This window comes from Miscanthus floridulus, chromosome 8 (genome assembly GCF_019320115.1).
Source record: "Miscanthus floridulus cultivar M001 chromosome 8, ASM1932011v1, whole genome shotgun sequence".
In the NCBI taxonomy this organism is placed as follows: domain Eukaryota; kingdom Viridiplantae; phylum Streptophyta; class Magnoliopsida; order Poales; family Poaceae; genus Miscanthus; species Miscanthus floridulus.
The window spans coordinates 77,784,362-77,807,916 of record NC_089587.1 but is presented as its reverse complement, the minus strand read 5'-3'; the positions used below and the strand labels follow the sequence as shown (position 1 = coordinate 77,807,916).

At 45.2% G+C, this 23,555-nt stretch overlaps 1 protein-coding gene and 2 pseudogenes across 1 annotated transcript; 1 reads left to right on the top strand and 2 right to left on the bottom strand.

Annotated features, from left to right (window-relative positions):
- Positions 1-134: 134 nt before the first annotated feature.
- Positions 135-18,587, bottom strand: LOC136469424 (pentatricopeptide repeat-containing protein At2g44880-like; annotated as a pseudogene).
- Positions 16,064-17,486, top strand: LOC136475411 (cyanidin 3-O-rutinoside 5-O-glucosyltransferase-like; annotated as a pseudogene).
- A 10-nt stretch (positions 18,588-18,597) lies between the features above and the next one.
- On the bottom strand, positions 18,598-21,985 carry LOC136472676 (uncharacterized). Its single transcript, XM_066470381.1, has 2 exons — positions 21,638-21,985; positions 18,598-20,658 (listed from the first exon to the last, which is right to left on the bottom strand). The coding sequence occupies exon 2, from the start codon at positions 20,549-20,551 to the stop codon at positions 18,899-18,901; it is 1,653 nt and encodes a 550-aa protein (XP_066326478.1). The 5' UTR covers positions 20,552-20,658; positions 21,638-21,985; the 3' UTR covers positions 18,598-18,898.
- Positions 21,986-23,555: the final 1,570 nt, after the last annotated feature.

The following is a 23,555-nucleotide window of genomic DNA, read 5'->3' as shown; positions in this document are numbered from 1 at the left end:
CGGCGTAAATGTCAGATATCGGAACATGGCAGCCAGGCTGCTTTGTATTCTGTAATAGGCGCATATGAGAAATCTGGGCGTGAGGTGGTGTGTGTTTGAAAGAGCCCGCTCTTAACCCCCTTTCTTTATTCTTCTTAATCCAACGACACGCAGCTCTCCCACGTGTTTGAGGAATAAAAGGGTTGCTTTGTATTGAGGTAGAGGATCCTGCTCCGTACTCTTTCGGCTATATCAAGTCTCTTATGCACTCGACCAGCACCTAGTAGCGCAACCAGAATCTTGACATCTGGGGCCATCGGCATGCCAATCAGCTCCTCTGCCTCATCAAGTAACCCTGCTCGGCCAAGTAAGTCAACCATGCAACCATAGTGCTTGAGCTCCGGCTGCACACCACAAGCAGATGACATGCTCTGAAAGCACTGCCGACCCTCATCAACCAGCCCAGCATGGGCAAAGTGTTGGGAGTATGTCCTAGAGATAATCATAGAGATGATTATATTGCCTTATCCATGATATATTATGAGTTCATTAAATTTTCATTAAAGACAACCTATATCAATTAGCAATTATGTGAATTGTTTGTGAAACTCAGAAACTTGTATGGTTATTCTAATGTTGTCCCTGGTCAGAGTTCGTGTGAGGACACACATGAATAATGGATCAGCACATTATTAGTTGATGACTATGTTTCACAAGTCATAGACATGGAGATGTCAAACTAATAATGTGGGCACATGTATGACATGGGGCTGGACTGACCCAACGTGAGATGTTGTTATTATCTCTATTCACATCATGTACGTTATGTCCTTAGACCTAAGATTGTTGTATGTATTCAAGATGTGAAACGACCTACTCAGGGACTATCAAACGGTACTCCGTAACAGGGTAGTTATAAAGGTGGTTTTTGGGTTTGTCGGGAAACATGTTATGAGACATAGACAATCAAGAAAGAATTTGCCCCTCTCTATATGAGAGAGATATCACTGGATCACTCTAATGATTAGATCAAGAAATGCATGGCCGTGCTTGGGTTAAGTGTTAACCTATGAGTTGGACCAAATATCGTGAGGCAAGGGAATAACAAGTATGTGGTTTTGTGGTGGTTCATCTGATATGATCTTTGCGTACGCATAACAGTTGACATACCTTGCTAGAGGCCGCTATCAACTAATGGCCGAGTAGGAGTACTCAGGCCATGTCTATGTGTGCGTGAACCCATAGGGTCGCACGCTTAAGGGGCTGGAAGCCTAATTCGGATTGGATCTGAGTTAGACAAGGCTTAGGGTTACTAATGGGCCTCCAACTCGGGAGCTCATTAGGGACGCCTATAAGTAAGTGGGGTGGGCAACAGGGCTAGGTATCCATGTCATTTTGGCAGCCGCCGCCGCCCATCCTACACCCGCGCCTACTGCTCCTCGCGGACCTAGTAGGTCGGAGGCGCGACGCTTCCTCCCTATACGTATGGATACCTCGGAGTTGCTGCATCTGGAGCACAAGGATGAACCGCACGAAGGGGACGAACGTATGGACGACCTTACAACTGTACGGCACTGCTACGACACGTTCGACTACATCGAGTCGCTTCCGCTGCACCTGCGCGTCTAGTGGTAATCCCGTGATCTATAACTAGCAGTAGATCCTAGTTTATGAGGTCAAATTTTTGTTTTCTGGCTAGCCACTAGTAGAGAACAGACCTTTGATCCAAGGGCCAAACCAGGCTCTAGTCCCGGAAAATATTGCGCCCGGGACTAGAGAGACCTTTAGTCCCGGTTGGTGGCTCCAACCGGGACTAAAGGTCCCTGCCCAATGGCTCTTGCGCCAGGCCGTTGTGGCAGGGGACCTTTAGTCCCGGTTGGAGCCATCAACCGGGACTAAAGGTCGACATTTACTCCCGGTTGGTGGCTCCAACCGGGAGTAAATCTCTTGTCCCGGCTAGTGGCGTGGCCCGGGACTGGAAAGTGACCTTTAGTCCCGGTTGGATCTACCAACCAGGACTAAAGATCTCCCCTATAAATCCTGCTGGCCGTCTTCTTCCTCCCCGAGCCCGTCCGAGAGCTTCAGTTCAAATTTAAGCAGTGTTCTTGCTCTTTCTCCATCCATTCTTCGATTCCTCCATCGATTTCTTTGATTCCTCCGTCGATTCTTCGGTTCTAAAGGTTACCAACTTCATACTCTCATGTTTCACCATTGTTTTATCTTATTTTGTTCACTATATATATGGTTCTTTATTGTGGTTTTTTTCATTTATAAGCAATTTGAGCTCAAAATCACTTCAAGCTTGCATATTTACATGAAGGAAGGTTAAAGTAGCTATTAAAAACTAGTATTCACCGTTCATTTATAGCATGCATAGCACACTTCATTGTTTAGAGATATAGAGAATTTTAGAGTTTTTTTAATTTTATTTGTTTATAAAATGAGAAATTTATAGTGTATTAAAAAATGAGTATAGGGACTAGCGCCTCCGACTGGTATGACAGATGCAATGCAAGGCCGTGCAATATGAAGCAAATCTGTTCTCTTTTGACGATACGCCCGAACAGCCGGACCTAACAGATTTGGTGGTTGAACGGGTCCGTCGGCCATCGCCGTGTAACTGTATAACAAAGAACGGCATCGATCGACCATAGTATTTTATTGTTCGAGGTCCGGTCCGGGGTGCAATGCAATGCAATGACAATTGACAATGCGTTGCTAGGTCAAAATATGGTCATTTCTATGGACTCCACGACTAAACATTTTATTTTAACTTTTTATGAAATGAAAAACTTAGAAAATAGTTAGAAAATTATAGAAAATCCGTACTAGTTGAACTTGCGGACCGTGTTCATTTCAGCGAGCATGTTCTCTGGCGAGCGGTAACGGACATCAAGGAGGAGCTTTGATTCTACGAGGGAGAGCGGCAACGGTCGTGAAAGACCGTGTTCCCTTCCTCGTAGAATCGGAGCTCTTCCTTAACCAAGTACGGTGCCGTCCGGTGGAGAAATACTCGCCGAGATGATCACGTAAGCAAGGTCAACTAGTACGGATGGTTATTTATTGAAACATGTTTTTGAGCTATAAATCTTGCTGGCCGTCTTCTTTCTCTCCGAGCCCGCCCGAGAGCTTAAGTTTAAATTTAAGCAGTGTTCTTGCTCTTTCTCCATCCATTCTTCGATTCATCCATCGATTTCTTTGATTCCTCCGTCGATTCTTCGGTTCTAAAGGTTACCAACTTCATACTCTCATGTTTCACCATTGTCTTATCTCATTTTGTTCACTATATATATATGGTTCTTTATTGTGGTTTTTTTATTTGTAAGCAATTTGAGCTCAAAATCACTTCAAGCTTTCATATTTACATGAAGGAAGGTTAAAGTAGCTATTAAAAACTAGTATTCACCGTTCATTTGTAGCATGCATAGCACACTTCATTGTTTAGAGATATAGAGAATTTTAGAGTTTTTTTAATTTTATTTGTTTATAAAATGAGAAATTTATAGTGTATTAAAAATGAGTATAGAGAGTAGATGGCAACTGCTTCCAGGTCCTCAGCCTCTCATGGGTTTCCAAAGCGATTTAGGCCGGGCCTCCCACTCATTGCATGCGGCAAGTGTTGTGATGAGACGAAGATTGTGATAGAGTACCGAGTGAAAAAGGAGGGTCCCAACAAGGGTCGCATTTTCTACAGGTGTCCGGATCGCAATGTGAGTTATTTTATCGTATTTAATGACTATGGTTAGTTTATACCTATTTTCATGATGGTTCTGATTAAAGTTATAATTTTCTATTTTAATTTCAATGGGATGGCACTGGATGTTCAGGCTTCTACTGGGAGGAAGAGTATGTTGAACTCATGCAAAAATATCTTGCACAACAGGCAGATATGGTGGCTAATGAGGCAGTGATCCAGCCGAAGAAGCCCAAAGATATTGAACAAACGGGGGATCTATCTGTTTTGGTTGGGATTGGTCGTGAAATCCTTATACTGCTAAAGTGCATTTTAGCTTTAGTGTTTTTAGTGGTAGTTGGGATTGTCTACATTGTAGCGAGGCTTTCTTAAATTTATAGCTTTTGTGGTGGTATGCATGTTGTATAATTAACTAATTATGTTCTAGGTTTTAATACGGTATTTATGTTATGTAATGCAGATGAGTCGGTATTGGATGTACAATGCTGATCGTCGCTCCCAAGAGTTCATGGACGGCGTGCATTCTTTGTTACGTGCGGCCGAGGCAAACAAACACGATGGTTTCATGTGCTGCCCATGTGCCGTATGTAAGAATACGACGGAATATGCTAACTCAAAGACTCTTCATTCACACTTGTTCAAGTCGAGTTTCATGCCAAACTATATTTGTTAGACGAAGCACGGAGAAACCGGAGTTATAATGGAAGAAGGTGAAGAAGAACAATGGGGCGATGATGACATTTTTGCTGAATATGGTGTCTTCAATGATACTGCAATGGGGGAAGCTAAAGAAGAGGTGGGGGCAAAGGAGAAACCCACTGAAGAAGAGGTGGGGGCAGAGGAGAAGCCCGCTGAAGAAGAGGTAGGGGCAGAGGAGGAGCCCGCTGATGATCTTGGTCAGGCCATTCGTGACGCACAAAGAGAATGCGAAAGTGAAAAGGAGAAGATCAAGTTCGACCGCATGCTAGAGGATCACAAGAAATTGCTATACCCAACTTGTGATGCGGGGTAGAAAAAGTTAGGTACCACATTGGAATTGCTGCAATGGAAGACAAAGAATGGTGTATCTGACAAGGGATTCGTGGAGTTACTAAAAATCCAAAAGAAGATGCTTCCGAAGGATAACGAATTGCCCAGCACTACGTACGAAGCAAAATAGGTAGTCTACCATTTGGGATTAGAAATCCAGAAGATACATGCATATCCTAATGACTGCATCCTCTATCGTGGCATGGAGTACGAGAAGTTGGATGCATGCCCTGTATGTCATCGCGGTATAAGATCAGGCGAGATGACCCTAGTGATGTTGAGGGCGAACGTCCCAAGAAGAAAATCCCTACCAAGGTTATGTGGTATGATCCTATAATACCACACTTGAAATGTCTTTTTAGAAACAGAGACCATGCAAAGTTGTTGCGATGGCACAAAGAAGATCGTAAGGTAGATAATATGTTGAGACACCCTGCTGATGGGTCCCAGTGGAGAGCAATCGATAGAGAATTCTCCGAGTTTGCAAGTGACGCAAGAAACTTAACGTTTGCTTTAAGTACGGATGGTATGAATCCTTTTGGGGAGCAGAGCAGTAGTCACAGCACTTAGCCTGTTACTCTATGTATCTACAACCTTCCTCCCTGGTTATGCATGAAGCGTAAGTTTATTATGATGCCGGTGCTCATCCAAGGCCCAAAGCAACCTGACAACAACATCGATGTGTACCTGAGGCCACTAGTTGAAGAACTTCTACTTTTGTGGAACAAGCCAGGTGTACGCGTGTGGGATGAGCACAAACAGGAGAACTTTGACCTGCAAGCATTGTTGTTCGTAACAATCAATAATTGGCCAGCTCTAAGTAATCTTTCAGGACAATCAAACAAGGGATATAATGCATGCACGTACTATTTCGGTGACATGAAAGGTATATTCTTGAAAAAGTGTCGCAAGGTCGTGTACCTTGGGCATCAATGATTTCTTCCTGCAAATCACCCCGTAAGAAAGAAAGGCAAGCATTTTAAAGGTAAGGCAGACCACTAGACCAAGCCTCGCAACCAAACTGGTGAGGACATCCTCGATATGGTCAATGATGTAAAAGTAATATTTGGAAAGGGACCTGGCAGCCAACCTATTTCGAAGGACGCCAACGGTCACGCACCCATGTGGAAGAAGTCCATATTTTGAGAGCTACCCTATTGGCAAGTCCTTAAGGTCCGCAGCGCGATCGATGTGATGCACCTAACGAAGAATCTTTGTGTGAACCTGCTAGGCTTCATGGGCATGTATGGGAAGCCTAAGGATACAATTGAAGCACAACAGGACCTACGGTGTTTGAAAGAACGAGACAACCTGTATCCAGAGAAGACAGATGATGGACACCAGTACTTAAGTCCTGCCAGCTACACTCTTAGCAAAGAAGATAAGGACAGCTTGTTTGAATGCGTAGATAGCATTAAGGTATCGTCTGGATTCTCCTCGAATATAAAGGGTATAATAAACGTGCCAGAGAAGAAATTTAGACACTTAAAGTCCCATGACTGCACATGCTCATGACTCAATTGCTTCTAGTTGCATTAAGAGGAATTCTACCGCCAAATGTACGTCTAGCCACCGTGAAGCTATGTGCATTCCTTAATGCAATTTCTCAGAAGGCAATCGATCCAACGGATCTAGCGAAACTATAGAATGATGTGGTTCAATGTCTTGTCAGCTTTGAGTTGGTGTTCCCTCCTTCCTTCTTTGATATCATGACACACCTCCTAGTTCATCTGGTCAAGGAGATTACTATTCTCAGTCTTGTGTTCCTACACAACATGTTCCCCTTTGAGAGGTTTATGAGAATCCTGAAGGAATATGTTCACAACCGTGCTTGGCTAGAAGGAAGCATCGCCAAGGGCTACGGAACAGAGGAGGTCATTAAGTTCTGTGTTGACTCCATTCCCGATATTAATCCGATTGGTGTTCCTGAATCACGACACGAGGGGAGACTAAGTGGAAAGGGGACACTAGGGAAGAAAACATATATTGGTAAGGGTGATGATTATTTCAATAAAGCACACTACACAGTTCTACAGAACTCCTCCTTGGTAGATCTGTATATCGAGACACACAAGAACCTCCTTCGATCTGAGTTCTCAGGGAAGTCTGAAGCATGGATTACGTGTCAGCACATGGAAACTTTCAGCGACTGGTTGCGAAAAGAATGTCAGGGTGATGAGAGTATTGATGAGGAGCTATATTTGTTGGCTAGGCAGCCATCGTGGCATATCCTCATATATAAAGGGTACGAGATAAATGGGAATATATTTTACACAGTAGCATAAGATAAAAGGAGCACCAACCAGAACAATGGTGTCCGCATAGATGCCACCTAGGAACAAGCAAACATACTATGGCCGCATAGAGGAGATATGGGAACTAGACTATGCATCTTATTTTAAGGTACCTTTGTTCAAGTGCTAGTGGGTAAAGACGACTAGAGGCGGCGTAGCAGTCGACAACCAGTATGGAATGACAACAGTGGACCTCAACAATATTGGGTACAAAGGTGAACCGTTTGTCCTTACAAAGGATGTAACTCAGGTGTTCTATGTCAAGGACATGTCTACAAAACTGAAGAGAGGGAAAAACGACAACCACCCAATCAATGATGAGCCAAAGCGTCACATAGTTCTTTCAAGAAAAAGAAACATCGTCGAAATCGAAGACAAGTCAGACATGTCAGAAGATTATGAAAAGGATGACCGAATTTCACCCTTCACAGTGAACAAAGACCCTAGCATCCAGCTAAACGATGAAGACACTCCATGTTTACGGCGCGATCATAACCAAGGGACATACGTCAAGAAGAAGTTCATTACTGTGCCCGCTTGATATATATATTGATGTTCAATAGTGTGTATTGGAGATATTATGTAATAATTGTGAATTTATGTTTGATGTTGAATTATGTCACGTTGAAATGATATGAAAACAAATTTATGTTTGATGTTGGGATTATGTCACGTTGAAATGATGTGAAAACAAATTTATGTCTGATGGTGGGATTATGTCACGTTCAAATGATGTGAAAACAAATTTCCAGTCGAAACATAAGAGTTTTTCTGAATTTAATTAAACACTATATTTTTGCATTATCGAAATAGTAATTTAAACACTATATTGTGTTTTAAAACTTGTTAAAAAAATTAAAACTTTAGGTCACATAATTTTCCTGTGTGCAATAAAGCAAAATAGAATCTATATTTTTTTAAAATATTTTTATGTCTTTTATTTAATTTTCTGTGCAATTAACTATCCTTTTATCATTTGTGTAAAAAGAAATATATTAAAATCCTAATGAATTGGCGGGTAGCGAAACTGCAGTTCGGCTGTCCGCTAAAAACCTTTAGTCCTGGGCGCCACCACCAGCCGGGACTAAAGGTAGTCCCGGGCGTTAACAGGGTCCGGGACTAAAGGGCCTTTAGTCCCGGCTAGTGGTGGCGCCCGGGACTAAAGGTCCTCTCCCTTATATAGCCTCTGCGCTCGCCCCGACCCCTCTTCTTCCTCCTCCCCACTGCCGCGCCAAGCCCTAACAGACCGCCGCCGCTCGTCCGATCCGTCGCCAACGTCGCACCTCGCGAGCGTCCGCACGCGCACCGGTGCCCCACCGCCCCGACGTCGCGCGCTTGCCGACGCGCCGCCCCCCGACCACCCCGGCCCGTCCCCGCTCCACCGCAGGCCATCCCCGCCCCGACCCCTCTCCACCATGGCCAGCCCCGCTCTGCCGTGGCTGTCCCTGCCCCGGCCCCGCTCTGGCCCAGTCGTCCCCGCCTCGGCCCTGCTCCGCCGCGGCCGTCGCCCGCCCTGGCCGTCCCGGCCCCGCTCCGCCATGGCCATCCCCGCCCTAGCCCCGCTCCACCGCAGGGCAGTAGAGGAGAGAATGGAGGTGGAGGAGAGAAGGGAGAAGGAAGAAGGAGAAGGGAGGAGAAGGAGAAGGAAGAAGGGAGAAGGAAGAAGGAGAAGGGAGGGGGAAGGAGAAGGGAGGAGGAGCCTCGACCGCCGGCCACGCCCCTCGTTGCCTCGTCATCACTGCCTCTGGACGCCCATCATCGCTGACCCCTACGTACGTCGGTCGTCACCGTCGACCCCTACGTACGTCGATATGTGTTTGTATGTGATATATGCAGAGGAACACCTCGTTGTGTTGTATGCAGAGCAACGCCGCCTCGTTGTGTTGTATGCGGAGCAACGTCGCCTCGTTGTGTTGTTTGCGGAGCAACGCTGCCTCATTGTGTTGTATGCGGAGCAACACCGCCCCGTTGTTGTATATGTGGAGCAACGCCGCCTTGTTGTGTTGTATGCGGAGCAACACCGTCGTTGTGTTGTATGCGGAGCAACGCCGCTTCATTGTGTTGTATGCGGAGCAATGCCGCCTCGTTGTGTTGTATGCGGAGCAACGCCACCTCATTGTGTTGTATGCGGAGCAACGCCGCCTCGTTGTGTTGTATGCGGAGCAACGCCGCCCCATTGTTGTATATGTGGAGCAACGCCGCCCCGTTGTTGTATACCCTAGCGAGAACAACGATTCACCCTAGCGAGAACGACGATTCGCCCTAGCGAGAATGACGAATTCGCCCTAGCAAGAACGACGATTCGCCCTAGCGAGAACGACGAATTCGCCCTAGCGAGAACGACGATTCGCCCTAGCGAGAACGACGAATTCGCCCTGTCGTTCTCGCTAGAGCGAATCGTCGTTCTCGCTAGGGCGAATTCATCATTCTCGCTAGGGCGAATTCGTCGTTTATATGACTTGTTTACATATATGACTTGTTTATATATATGACTTGTTTATATGACTTGTTTACATATATGACTTGTTGACATATATGATTGTTTACATATATGAATTGTTTATATATATGACTTAGATTTATTTTGTTTATGACTTATTGTACATATATGACTTGTTTACATATATGACTTGTTTATATATATGTGACTTAGATAAATTTGTATATGATTTATTGTATATATATGAGTTGTTTATATATGTGACTTAAATTTTGTTAAATTTGTTAGATATGGCTGCCCCAGGAGACAACATGGAGGAAGAAATGATGAATATTATTGCCAATGCTGGTGAGCAGGATGTTGATGACGGAAGTCAATACCTAGCTCTTGAAAATGAGCAAGAAAATATTTTGCAAGAAAATACAGGCGAGGTATATATACTAAATATATATTATATGTGGATATTGTATATATTTCTGTGTACAAAATATATTTATTTATTATTTTTTATATGTAGCCCTCTAGATCGGCGACCACAACGGCGAAGAGCAAAAATGTTCGAGGACCGAAGAAACCACTGGAGGGCCGGTACATAATATCGGAATTCAACATCGAGATAGGCGAACCACTTGGTCCACATAAAAGGAAATTCATGGAACACTGTGGGTACCTTGTAAGGGACAGAATTCCGATCAGTATCCGTGAATGGAAGAAAAAGATCAACGAGCTTGATGTTAGTTTTGTCTCTGATGTTGACAAGAATTTGCTCTAGAATGATATCCTTGCCCATTTCACGTTGCAAGCGGATGATTTGATGATATCAATGATGATAAATTGAAGGAGCTAGTTCAATCGTGGGCTATGAAGAAGATGGCCACACAATTCTAGACTTGGAAGAAACACCTATACAACACATACATCAAGAAGAACGAAACGCCAAATTTCAATACTGCTACGGGCCCAATCTCGAAACAGAGGCCCTATTGGAATGATTTCGTAGAGTACAAGATATCAGTAGAGGGTGAGGCACGGATGAGAAGGAACCAAGAGAATGCCCAAAAAAAGGTATACCACCATGACATGGGATCAGGTGGCTACGATACTGCCATTCCGAAGTGGCAAAAAATGGAAGCGGACATTATTGCCAAGGGGGTCGAACCAGAATCAGCCAAGTGGCCCCCATGCTCGAAGAATTGGTTTTCGGTCATGGGGGAAGACTCGACCCATAGACCGGTCTGGCAGTGTACGGGCAAAAACTCGAAATAGCAGCATGCCGATTGGCTTTTGCTATAGAAGCTAAAGAGATTGGTGTGTTCAAGCCCAATAGAGAGAAGGATGAGCTGACGTTTGCCATCGGGACTATTGAACACACTGGCCGAACCCAAGGCTTAGGATGCAACACTCCATGGGTTCATGGTTTCCCTAATGACAGGGAAACCTACCAAAGCTGCCAGAGGAGCAAGGAGGAGCAAGCAACGTGGGTGACAATGTTGGAGGAAATGGTGCTTGAAGCAAAGGAGCGAGAAAAAGCAATGAAAGCAAGAATGCAGGAAGAAATCAGAAAGCAAGTGCAGATAGCAATGAGTGCCCAGAGGCAGGCATTAGAGTCAGGAATGAATGTTAATATTAGCCCCCCTGGTCAGTTGAAAAGCAGCTGCGTTTCCACTGAGCTGCCAAAGCAAGATGACACAGCGCTACGCTTCCCCGTGGATGATGTCACTACTCCAATGACATCAATTGAGTTACATGTTCCAAGGGGGAATGACACAATCAAGGTCGCTGTCGGTGTTTTTACTCCTCTAGACCCTACCAAGACACCAAGAATCCATGGGGCACCAATACAACCTGGATATGCTAGGGTCACAGTGGATAAAGTGAGCAAAGGTTATGAGGATCTAGCTCTTGACATTCCTGGAGGTGATGGAGAGAAGACTCTAGGAGAAGTAGAGAAGACATATATACTATGGTGCAAGCGCTACATCATTATCCCTCGGGCGTCTGCTCCACCGCCAGCAGACATTAGGTGCGGACAAAAGTTAACAAAACAATTTTTTGATAATTTTTCTATGGGCATGACTAATAATAAGCATTTACTTATATCTCATTATTTTTTGTACTCACAAAGCAGGGCCTCCGCCAACCAAAGTCCAGTTGTTGCTTCTCTCGACCATCATAGTGCTTAGGGCAATGATGACGCCTTCAAAGGCACTGTTGCATCCCCACCATCTCCAACTCCTCCGCCGCCTCCAAGGAAGTCCACAACTCCTCCGCCAAGGTCTCCAACGCCTCCGCCGCCTCCAAAGTCTGCACTACCTCCAAGGCGGTCTCCAACGCCTCCTCGCCTCCAAGGAAGCCAACCCCTAAGAGGTCCGCCCCGCAAACGAAGCCGTTGCCCTACCCGTCGGCAAAGAAGTAGAAAGCAAATACTCATCCAGTTATTCCCCAAAAACTATGTTATGAGAAAAGTGAACAGGAATGAAAGGATGCAGTACAAAAAGAAGTGACAGATTTCTTTGAAGGTGCAAAACAGGCACGACGAGCGAGGGAGAACCCGGAGCCATCATACTTCTTCCTACCTCCAGATCAGCTAAGAAAGAAGTTGGAACAAAAAAACAGAATTCTCTTAAGAGCGCCGCGAAACAACCGATATCAGACTATGACCGCTCTCTCACCAAGTCATATGAGGCGGCGCAAAACAGAAGAAAGTAGGGAAAGGTGCTGCACAACTCGGACAACAATCGCAACAATCAATCCCCCCCTTGTCGTTCCTAACGAATATGGTTCAAACTTAAATTTAGTGGAGGAGGTAGGCGGCTATGAGTCGTTTCTTCGGTTTTATGAGGACACTGGTTTAAACCTTGCCGAAGTGCTCGCTGAAGGACCATCTGCTCCGGAAGTGGATCCTTACAAGAAATTTGTATCAGGCCAGAGTCTATACAACCCAGAGAAATTGAGACTTTTCCTTGTGTGCTATTATAAAAGATCGTAATCTTCTGTGTGCCCCTGAAAAAATTCAGCGGTCTTCAGCGCCACTACTCCAACTTTTTCATGTCATACATGCCACTTCCGTCAATTTGGGCTCTAACGCCGTCAAACTGCAGGTGTAAAAAGACGAAAATGCCCTTAAGTTCAAATATGTTATTAATTTTTTTGAGCATCTTAACGACTTCAAATGAAAAAACTCAAAACTAGAAAGTTGTAGATCTCGTCAAGATCTATAATTTTTATATAATTTTTTTTCATTTAATTTCCCAAAAAAAATAATATATTTTTTCTAAGATATATTAATCATATCAAATCATATTTTTTTACGAAATTAAATGAAAAAAAAATTATATGAAAATTATAGATCTCGACGAGATCTACAACTTTCTAGTTTTGAGTTTTTTCATTTGAAGTCGTTAAGATGCTCAAAAAAATTAATAACATATTTGAACTTAAGGGCATTTTCGTCTTTTCACACCTGCAGTTTGACGGCGTTAGCGTCCAAACTGACGGAAGTGGCATGGATGACACGAAAAAGTTAGAGTAGTGGCGCTGAAGACCGCTGAATTTTTTCAGAGGCACACAGGGAATTATGATCTTTTATAATGACACACAGGGAAAAGTCTCAGAAAAATTAGGTGAACTGGATACGTAAATGTACCTGCTAAACGGGTGGTATATGTCGGTGTCTGATGTGGGACAAATCTATCTTTCTGTCGGAATTAGAAACCACCATTACTTCCGTGGCAATGACATTATCTATGTCGAGCTTCCAGAATTACACCAACTATGCCACCTGGACTCTCTCGACAAAAGTCTTATTAGCTGCTATTGTCTATAAGTGTGATTATTTTCTACTATATTCACAATTTCTTTATTATATATTCATAATATATATTCATAATTTTTATGTATGCAGATATGAGATGACAGAACTTAGAAAGAGAAAGGATAATGATGTTGGGTTCATTGATCCGTATGTCGTATACAAACACCCTAACCCCCCGAAGAATTATAAGCCTCAACCTGAGAGAAATCTCATGAATTTCTTAGTGAACCAACGCGACAAGAAGGAGATACTCTTCCCCAAGTAATTAATGTCGATCATATATATGGGACATCAATATTTTCTTACTAGCTAGTTACCCCTCTCTCTCTCACACACACACACATATATATATGTTTATGCAGCAATCACTGGATATTGATGGTCATCGATATGGCCAATAGTAGATTGAAAATCTTAGACTCGTTGAGAAAACCGCAAATGGAGTATCAAGACATGATAGATATTATACAGGGTAATTAATTTAGTTTCTCTATAACAACATATATATATATATAATGGCGCCGATCTCTCAACAATTATTAAAGGTTAAATTATTTTTTTTATTTTATTGGGAGCAGGGTTTGGAAAAGGTTCATTGAGGAACAAAAAATGAAACATTACAAAGCACCACTGGTGTAATCGCACACGAAGTAAGTACTATAACTACACATTTATATTCAATTAACACCATATAATGATTTCAATTCACCCTAATTGATTTTTTTGTCGTAAAAGTGGGTTCTAAGGCAGGAGCAGGGTAACAACTACTGCGGATACTATGTTTGCGAGTTCATCATGGCGTACTCAAAGAGAACTCCTGAAGAGCAACTCAAAGTACGTATATAAATACTTTTTCCTTTATATTATTTCGATCGTATATTTACAATTTCTTTATTGCTCTCATTTGTATAAGTAATTACATGAGCAATAATACACATATATATATATATATATTAATACTTTTTCTTTTAACTTTTATTGAAGACTAAATGGTTGAGGAAAAGAGTCATACGACTTGACCAACTAAAAGCAATTCGAGAGACTATAGCAGGATTTCTAAATGACCAGGTCATCAACCCAACGGCGAGTTCTACAATGACCCGAACGAAACGTGGATGCCAAATCTGGAGGAGTGAATTGCTAAGGACATAAACAATTTATATATCAAACCTTTGTATAATATATATATATATATATATATATATATATATATATATATATATATATATATATATATATGTGTGTGTGTGTGTGTGTATGCACATATTATATGTACATAAAATAACGTGTGTATATATATGATCATTCATATATATTTGCATGTACGTGTATATTCGTTTGTTATTTATGTACAAAGTTCGAACGAAAACTTACGCATGCGAAGTACACATATATATTACTATTAGCAGCATATTCGAAAATGTATTTTAATATCAAAACTAATTATTAAATGAAAAAAGAAACCAAAAATAGAAACCAGAAAAAAAAGAGGGACATTTAGTCCCGGTTGGTGTTTTCAACCAGAACTAAAGGTCCTGCCCTGTGGCGGTCCCTGACTAGGCCTAGAGGCCCCCTTTACTCCTGGTTGGTGTTTCCAATCGGGACTAAATGTCCTCTCCTTTAGTTCCGGGCGTCAAGCCAGGACTAAAGAAGGGTACCTTTAGTCCCGGATTGGTGCTCCTGGTTGGGAAACCGGGACTAAAGGGGTTTCCCAACCAGAAGCAAAAAGTCTTGGTGCACCAGTGAGCATAGCATCCTCGTAACCCTACAACAAGCTGTCAGCACACTGACGAATGTTATGTCATCCGGCTTTTCTTCTGACATTCTCATCTGCTCAAACACATCAATGCATCGCCGAGCATCACCGTTTACGGCCAGCCCAGTGATGAGTGCATTCCAGGCGGAGACATTCTTCTGGTCCAAGGAATGGAAAATTTTGGTAGCCATGTCTGTTCTCCCACACTTGGCATACATGTCTATGAGAGCAGCACCAAGATTGAACTCATTGTCAAGCACCATCTTGTGCTTATCAATGAAGATGTGAGCCCATCTCCCTTCCTCAAGAGCAGTCAAATGTGCGCATGCTGAGAGCACGCTCACCATGGTCACCTCATTAGGCCGGATATCGCCATCGCTCTGCATTGTCCTGAATAGCTCAAGGGTTTGCGCGTATCGCCCAGCCTGTGCATACCCAGAAATCATGCACGTCCAAGAAACGACATCCTTCTCCGGCATCACATCAAACAACTCCCTCGCACCATCCATCTCTCCATTCATCGCGTAACCCCGGATCATTGCATTCCATGACACAAGATTTTTGACCGGCATCTCGTCGAACATCTTCCTCGCCAACGGCAACAGCCCATGTCTTGCAAACCCCGTCACCATCAAGTTCCATGTGACGACGTTCCTCCCAATGGCTGGCATCCGATCAAACATCTCCCTCGCTACATCCAGCTCCCCAGCAGCCGCATAAGCTCCCACCATCGCGCTCCAAGATACGCCATTCCTATGAGGCATTTCGTCAAACACGCGCCTGGCGTTCCCAATCTCCCCGCACTTCGCGTAGCCAAAAACCACCGTGTTCCAAGACACCACGTCGGCGACCTCCGCGCACGATTCGAGCACGCCCCCGCATCGACGCCTCGTCGCGAAACGCGGGGGCTTTTACATTTTTACCATTATAAAGATTGTTACTCATCCGAATATCACTTTTAGAATGACACTTACAACTTTACCAGATGAGAGAAGTTTTAGTTTCAGATTTACCACATTTGCGCATGTGGCATGCCATGCCACCTCGACACGCTGGCATGAGCACGTGAAATGTCGTTGCTACCCCTGCCTGGCTCCTCTCTCTCCATTCCCGACAGCTAGGTCCCGCGGCACCTGTCACTTCCAGGTGGACCCCACTCGTCAGCTTCGTCTTCCAGCTCCAGCACCTAGATGGGAGACAGTCAATCGGCCAATCTATCCAGCCACTCCATGCAAGGCACTTCCTCGTGGTGGCCTACAGCATGTAAGGCCACTAGCCATGTCAACCCTGCACGCACGCTCGCGCATCGCCTGGCTCAGACCAGCGGCTGCACGGCCACCCTCTCGATCTCGCTCTCCGGCCACCGCCGCATGTTCCCCTCCTCTCCTACCTCCCGTTCTCCGACTGCATAGACGACGGGACCTGGCCCACCGACTCAGAAGACAGGGCGCGGCGCCATGAAGCCAACTTCAGAACCCTCTTCGCCATCGTCAGCCACCTCGCAGCCACAGCCAGTAGCGGCCGGGCCGCCGGTGACCTACGTGGTATGCACCCTGAGCATGCCGGTGGTCGGCGAGGTCGCCCGCGCGCATGGGCTCCCGCTGGCCATCTACTGGATCTAGCCAGCGACCGTTCTCTCCATGTACTACCACTACTTCCACGGCCACGATGAGCTCCTCTGCCTCCTCGCCGCCACCGGCCAGCATGAGACAAGCGGAAACCTGAGGTCCGACGATGAGGTCACTCTTCCAGGCATGCTACGCCCTCTTAGAACCCGCGACATGCCGAGCTTCTTCTTCACCGGGAAGACGAAGGACGGCCTGTCCAAGATGGTGCTCCAATCAATGGACGAGCTGTTTCAGCAGATCGACGAGGAGAAGCCGGCGGTTCTGATGAACACATTCGGCGTGCTGGAAGACGTTGCACTACAAGCACTCTAGCCATACATGGACGTCTTCGCCGTCGGTCCGACAGTTCCACTTCCATTGAAGAACGATGAAGCAAGCGAATTAGCATAGAACCATCTCTTCCAGCACGACGAGACGGCAGCGTAGAAGTCCGTCGTCTACCTCTCATTCGGGAGCCTGCTGGGATACACGAGACGGCAGGCCGAGGAGGTCCTCCACGGGCTGCAAGCCGGCGGGCAACCCTACCTGTGGGTGGTGCGCAGGGAGGGCCGCGCCGAGGAGGTGGACGACCTCTGCCTGATGGCGGCAACGGCGGCGGGGATGGTGGTGGAGTGGTGCGACCAGCAGCGGGTGCTGGCGCACCCGTCGATGGGGTGCTTCGTGTCTCCCATCCAGGTGCTGGAGCTGGAAGACGAAGCTGACGAGTGGGGTCCACCTGGAAGTGATAGGTGCCGCGGGACCCAGTTGTCGGGAATGGAGAGAGAGGAGCAAGGTAAGGGTAGCAACGACATTTCACGTGCTCATGCCAACGTGCCGAGCTGGCGTGGCATGCCACATGCGCAAATGTGGTAAATCTGAAACTAAAACTTCTCTCATCTGGTAAAGTTGTAAGTGTAATTCTAAGAGTGATATTCGGATGAGTGACAATCTTTATAATGGTAAAAATGTAAAGCCCTCGGAACGCGGCGTACATCGCAAGCAGCGAGTTGACGACGAAGGTGTCGGCCAAGAACCCGCGCCGAGCAGCTTGGGCGTGCACCTGCGCTCCCGTGCGCGGGAAAGAGGGGTGCCTGGAGGCAGACTTGACCAGCGGAGGGAACGTGAAGTGGTCGGGGAGGTATCCGGACCGAAGTAGGGAGGAGAATGCGGCGAAGGAGAGGCGCGGGGAGGGGGACGCGGCGGAGGCGCGGATGAGGAGGTTGTGGAGGAAGGTGGCGGAAGAGGGGAAAAGCGGGAAGTAGAGGCAGGAGAGGGCGGCGGCGAGGTTTGGGTGTGAAGGAAGGTAGGATATGATGAAGCGGAGGTGATCTAGGCTCCGGCAAATCTCGGTGGTGGCCGACGAGCGGTAGGAGGCGAGGTGGCGCCGGCGTTACCCTTTTCGCGGAGGACGGGGAGTGTTCGTTCGAATATTTGCAAGCTTATTACCTCGATCGGCATTGGATGGCTGAGATCACGGTACAAATTACAGATTATAAAGAATTCATAGTACATTTTAAAATGAAGTGGCCAGACGAGTTCACAGATTTTTAAAGAAGGTTTTTGAATGGACCTCAGAATCATCCAAAATCAATTTTTAACTGATCGGTGAGGCAGCGACCAATCAAGGAAAATTAAAATTTGATCAATCAAATTCAAAATTAAATTTGAATTTTCAGATGAAAGCGACAGAAATACAATAGAGGGCTTTGCTTCTTCCTCTCATTTCTTTATTCTTCTTCCCTCCTCCCTCCTCCATAAAATGGAGTTCTTCCCCTCATTTCTTCTCCATTCTTCTTCCTTCCTCCCTCCCTCCGCCCTCCGCCCTCCTCCCTAAACAAGGAGGGGTTCAGTTCAAGGGGGACTCAATTGCACGGGACTACGGGAGACGGCAGGGGAGCTCAGTTCCGTCCGCCCAACCGCTAGATCCGCCCAGCTAAAAAGGCACAATATGATTGTAGGAACAGAAGAAAACATCGCAGCTCAGCATGGAATGGTACTCCTGGATATCTATAATAGCAGGGCAAAAATGCTCCTGAAAATAGGAGCAAGATACAACTGATTTACATACTTCAGAATTTCAATTATAAAAGTGTAAGCTACTTATCCCGTTTGACAATGACAACAGACATATATTCTGCTGGGAGGGTTTGGTACTTTAGTGTATCGATATTGCAGGAGAAAGGTAAAATAATTCATACTTATTTACTATGTTAGATGGATGCTAAATTCTGTCCCCAACCCCAATTATGTTCAGTTCTCAATGTTTGCAACTGACAAGCTTCAGTTCAGAGTTTGATTGCCTTCGCTTTCATGTTGGCCATGCCGTCTAGCACACTTGGCGACACTGTATCTTCCGCCATAGTTGATCTCTTGTGTGGCTTCCTCCTTGCATAGGTGTAAGCGAATTGACGAGACTCTTCAGCTTCAGCAACAGCCCTGGCAGGAGGTGACTCCAGCTTCATCCCATCATGGTGCTTGCGCATGGTTTCCCGCTGCTCTGAGACATTGTTATAAGGTGGGTATATCCTTGTGCCAAGGCTCAACATCTCTGAGACACTTTCAGCATTTCTTAAACTGTGCATTGTGGAGTATCCATTCATTTGATGACCATCACTGACTCTTGCATATGGATCAGGAGAACTTTGATGGACTATGATGTTTTGACCACCAAAGTTCTTCAAAAGGTCTTTCATGTGGGCACATTCTCTGGTGTCATATGCTTCACTGGAATATGCTAGACTATGGTTAGCTGCTGGTTGATAGAAGCCTCTCAGCATCATGGAAGGGTAAACTGCACTGTGCTCCTCTGGAACTGTCATTTGGACTCCAAGTGGGATTTTGCCCATCAGTGCATAAGGTTCTAGTGTACCCTCCCATTGTAAGGGAGTACGTTGTGAACTAGCAGACGTGCAATTGATTCTGTTGATGTGAGAAGAATTCTCAGGAAAACCATGAACATCATGTGCAAAAACACGAGGTGGAGTGCAAAATCTGGAGCTCTGTGTTCCTGGCTGACCAGCTCGAACCAGTCCAGGTCTATGATGTGTCCCTTCACTGCCATCAATAACAGAAGCACAACCAGTCCTTATTTTCAGCACACCTTTCGGTAGTTTACTACAATTTTGCCTGGGGTCACTGAGATGATGGAAGGTTTGACTTTCCAATGAGTTCATTTCTGCTGATTTGGCTACATAGGCTGTTTCACTATGTCTGGTTGAACAATGAGTGCTTAATGGCCCATCCGTAAGTTTGGCTCGTTTCATTGGTGATGAAACAGTGGCAATTTCATCCTTGATAGTAACTGGAGTGGTACTGCTAAGACTAACACATGGGAAACGCTTCTCATATACCCGCCTGTGCGAAATGGGAACCTTCTCTCCAAGACTAGCACTCGTACCAGAACTCCTTAACAGATTGCTCATGGATGCAAACTTGCCAACCATACCATCGTGGTACCACTTGAGGAAATGATAATGTCTCCGTGTTTGAAGCATCATCAGCAACTCCCTTGCCTGGGAAACTTGCGGAGAATAAAGCCCACCATTCAATCCATGAAAAAAGCTTCTAAGTGGACTTCCAAAGAACATAGCATCGCCACTGAACAGCTCTTTCATGGTTGTGACGAAGTCTTGTTGGTCCATATCCGGGAGGTAGGCTGCTAGATGGAGTCTATCATCTTCCGTCAGGCATGAATTCCATGTATCCAAAGAAAGAACCTCTGTCAAGCCATGCAGATCATAAAGCCCATAGGGGATATTGCACATCTGACCTCTGGACGCTGCAAGCTCACAGTCCACTTCTGCCTGTTCAGAGCCAAGAGATTCAGGATAAGGGAAGCTCTGAAGCAGCATTCTGTCCTCTCGTGTAAGGTCCTCATCTCCACAACTGTAACCACTCTTCGCTGCAGGCTCACGACTTGCTATCTTGACAATCCCCATTGGCTGAAAAGAGGTGGTCCAGTACTCTAATTAGATCAGATTTAGTCAAAGTTGAGGATAGTGAGCAGACTTTTGAGCATAGCACCACATTATCCAATAGAAGATTCCTGAGAGAGAACACATGAAAAACAAGGTCTTTGAGCACAGATATAGTCCAGCAACATATTTCACAGGATGACATGTAACATGTTATGGTCAGTGCCTACCAACAAGTAATGCATTTCAGAACCAAAATTGAAAGCTTTTTAATACTGATCACATGGCAGCATTGCGATTTTAATTAGGAACATATATGTAACCCATGGCAGTATTTCGTTTGTGAGCAAAATTTCCCATTTTATTTAGTAACTAAGCTAAAATTATGCACAAACGGTTCCACTAGAGAGTGCCAATGTAGCGTCACTACATCAACGCAGTGTAAGAGTAATAAGGTCAGGTTTAAGTGTAACAGAAGGCACTCTGATCTCCTAGCACATGAGGAAGGAACCAACCAAGTGAAACGGCACAACTTTGTATCCATTGTATATTTCTATGAAACAAGAGTCGCCGAATTTATGCAAGGCTAAAATTATGCAGAAACGGTTCCACTAGGGAGCGCCAATGTAGCATCACAACTACATCAATGCATTGGGTTTTAAATTTTACCAAAATCTAGTCTGATCTCCTAAGCAGCCAACCAACTGAAGCGGCACAACTTTGCACCCAATCTATGCGATTTTTTCACACCGAAACGAAACTCGCTGAATTTCTACTGCAGGCGTCCATACTCCATAAACCACGGGAATCAGAATCACCACAATCAGGCATGCCAATTCCGCAACGAGCAAAACCTAACAATCATCACGCGACGGAACCAGCAATCCGCCGCCGCCGAGGTGACGCCAATCGAAACCGCCCGCAGCCGCAGGCAGGCAGTTCCGGGGCCGGAAAAGCAAAGGCCCAGCGCGGCCGCCGGCTACCTCCCCGAACTGAAGCCTACCACGAGGCACCACTACCACTACCAGCAGCCGGATGAACGATCGATCGATCGGTTACTCCACGGCGCGGGAGATCGAGGGCGGGGTGGGGGTGGGGGAGGGTGCTCACCGTGCCGTGCGTGTACGCGCCGGGGATCGGATCGGGCCGGCGTCGAGGAGAGGCGGTCGGCGAGGATGGATTGGGGAATGGAATGGGGGGCGGAGTGGCGAGGCGACGGGTGCGCTACTGCTACTGCTACTGCTACTGTGCCGTGCAGTGCAGTGCGTCTCTTTGGCAAATGAGCAAATTGCTTGCTTGCCCCTGCTGCCATTCTGTCCGACTCCCGCGGCTTCTGCGCGAAACCCACGCGGGCGGGCGGGCGCAGCGCACGGCCGAAAGCGCGAGGATAGTGGTGCCACCTGCCTGCCTCCAAGCTCCAGCTCCGCGCAGCAGCTAGCTACGTAGCGCCTGGGCAGCCGCAGCTTTGCCGGCAAGTGCAGCAGCGGCTGGCGCCTGCTGCTTTTCGTCGCTCTTCGGTTGCCTTTTCTCTTTCGTTGTCGTTGCCATTCCTTGCTCGCGCAGGATTTTTTGCGTCTACTAGTTGAGGAGAACATCATCTGCGGTTTAGAGCTTTGATGAGCTAGGAATCGCACTACTAGTAGCATATTTTCTTTCTTTTTCTTGGTGAGTTCCTTTCGAGTTTATCCTTTTTTATATATAATCAAGCCGGCATTTTTTTTTTGGGTCTGCTAGTAATTAAGCTAGCATTTGTTTTGTGAGTGGCTAACCGAGCAACTAGCATTGTTCTCTCCGGTGTCCTAGTCAGTAGTCACTGACACACAATGTTCATCGGGTTAGAAAAACTTCGGCGCAGAAGTTGTGACATCATAATATATCTTCCTTCGTTCATGACAAATCTAACATGACAACATTTGACAATTTCAACCGAATCATGTATGTGTGAATTGTGATCAAATCAAATTCCGCATGTTGGCGGTGTGCATTTTAAGATGGTATTTTCTTTGGTAAATGAAGTTTATTTAAAAAAATAATAGAATTGCAATGTATAATATAAATCAACTATTTGACCAAATCTAGCTAATACCATAATCTTCATAACAAAAACTTGGGTTCAAATCATAACAAAGTTGTGAAACCGTAAATCTATATGTTCTTCGTTCATGAAAAATCTAACAGCACAAAATTTTATAAGCACAACCAAACAATGATCAAATTCTGCTTATATAGGTTGTGTGCATCTTAAAATAGCACTTATCGTTTACGAAAAAAAATAGAATTGCAATGTATACTATAAAGCAACTACTTGACGCAAATCTAGGTACTACCATAATTAGAATTTTACCTAACATAATTAGAAAAATGATAAGAGGCAGCCAAACTTGACAAGGACACTTTATTAAAGCTGCAGTCAGCGATTACTAGTAGATCTACTATGTACTCCCTCCATTCAGTCTGGGCGCTCGGTTAACTGAAACCTTTCGGTTCGGTTATTCGGTTCTTCAGCTAATTCGGTTACCTGAGAAGAAGGGATCGATCGGTTACTTTGAAAATACGGAACCGAGGAATTTCGGTTTCGGTTAATTCGGTTCGGTTTCGGTTCTAACCAATAGAACCGAATTTTTTAGGAACCAGGAAACAACACATTCAATTGCAAAATTCGGCAGCATTTTGCCTGATTTTCATACAGTAAAAAAGGACAATTTAAACATCAATGTAGTATAAAACAACAGTACAACACATATATGTTATTGTTCTCTTAAATATTCAAGCATAGAGCAATATTCAAGCCTGCAGTAAAAAAAACAAGAGGTCCAACAACTTAGTTCGGTTATTTCAGGTCAATTCAGTTAACCGAGTGCTGGAACCGAATTAACCGTAATAATTTCGGTTCCTGGAAACTTGGAACCGAACCTGGGACCGAATATTTCGGTTTCGGTTACTTCGGTTTCGGTTCCAATTAGTTCGGTTCGGTTCTCGGTTTTTCATGCCCAGGCTTACCCTCCATACTAAAAAATGAAGTCGTTTT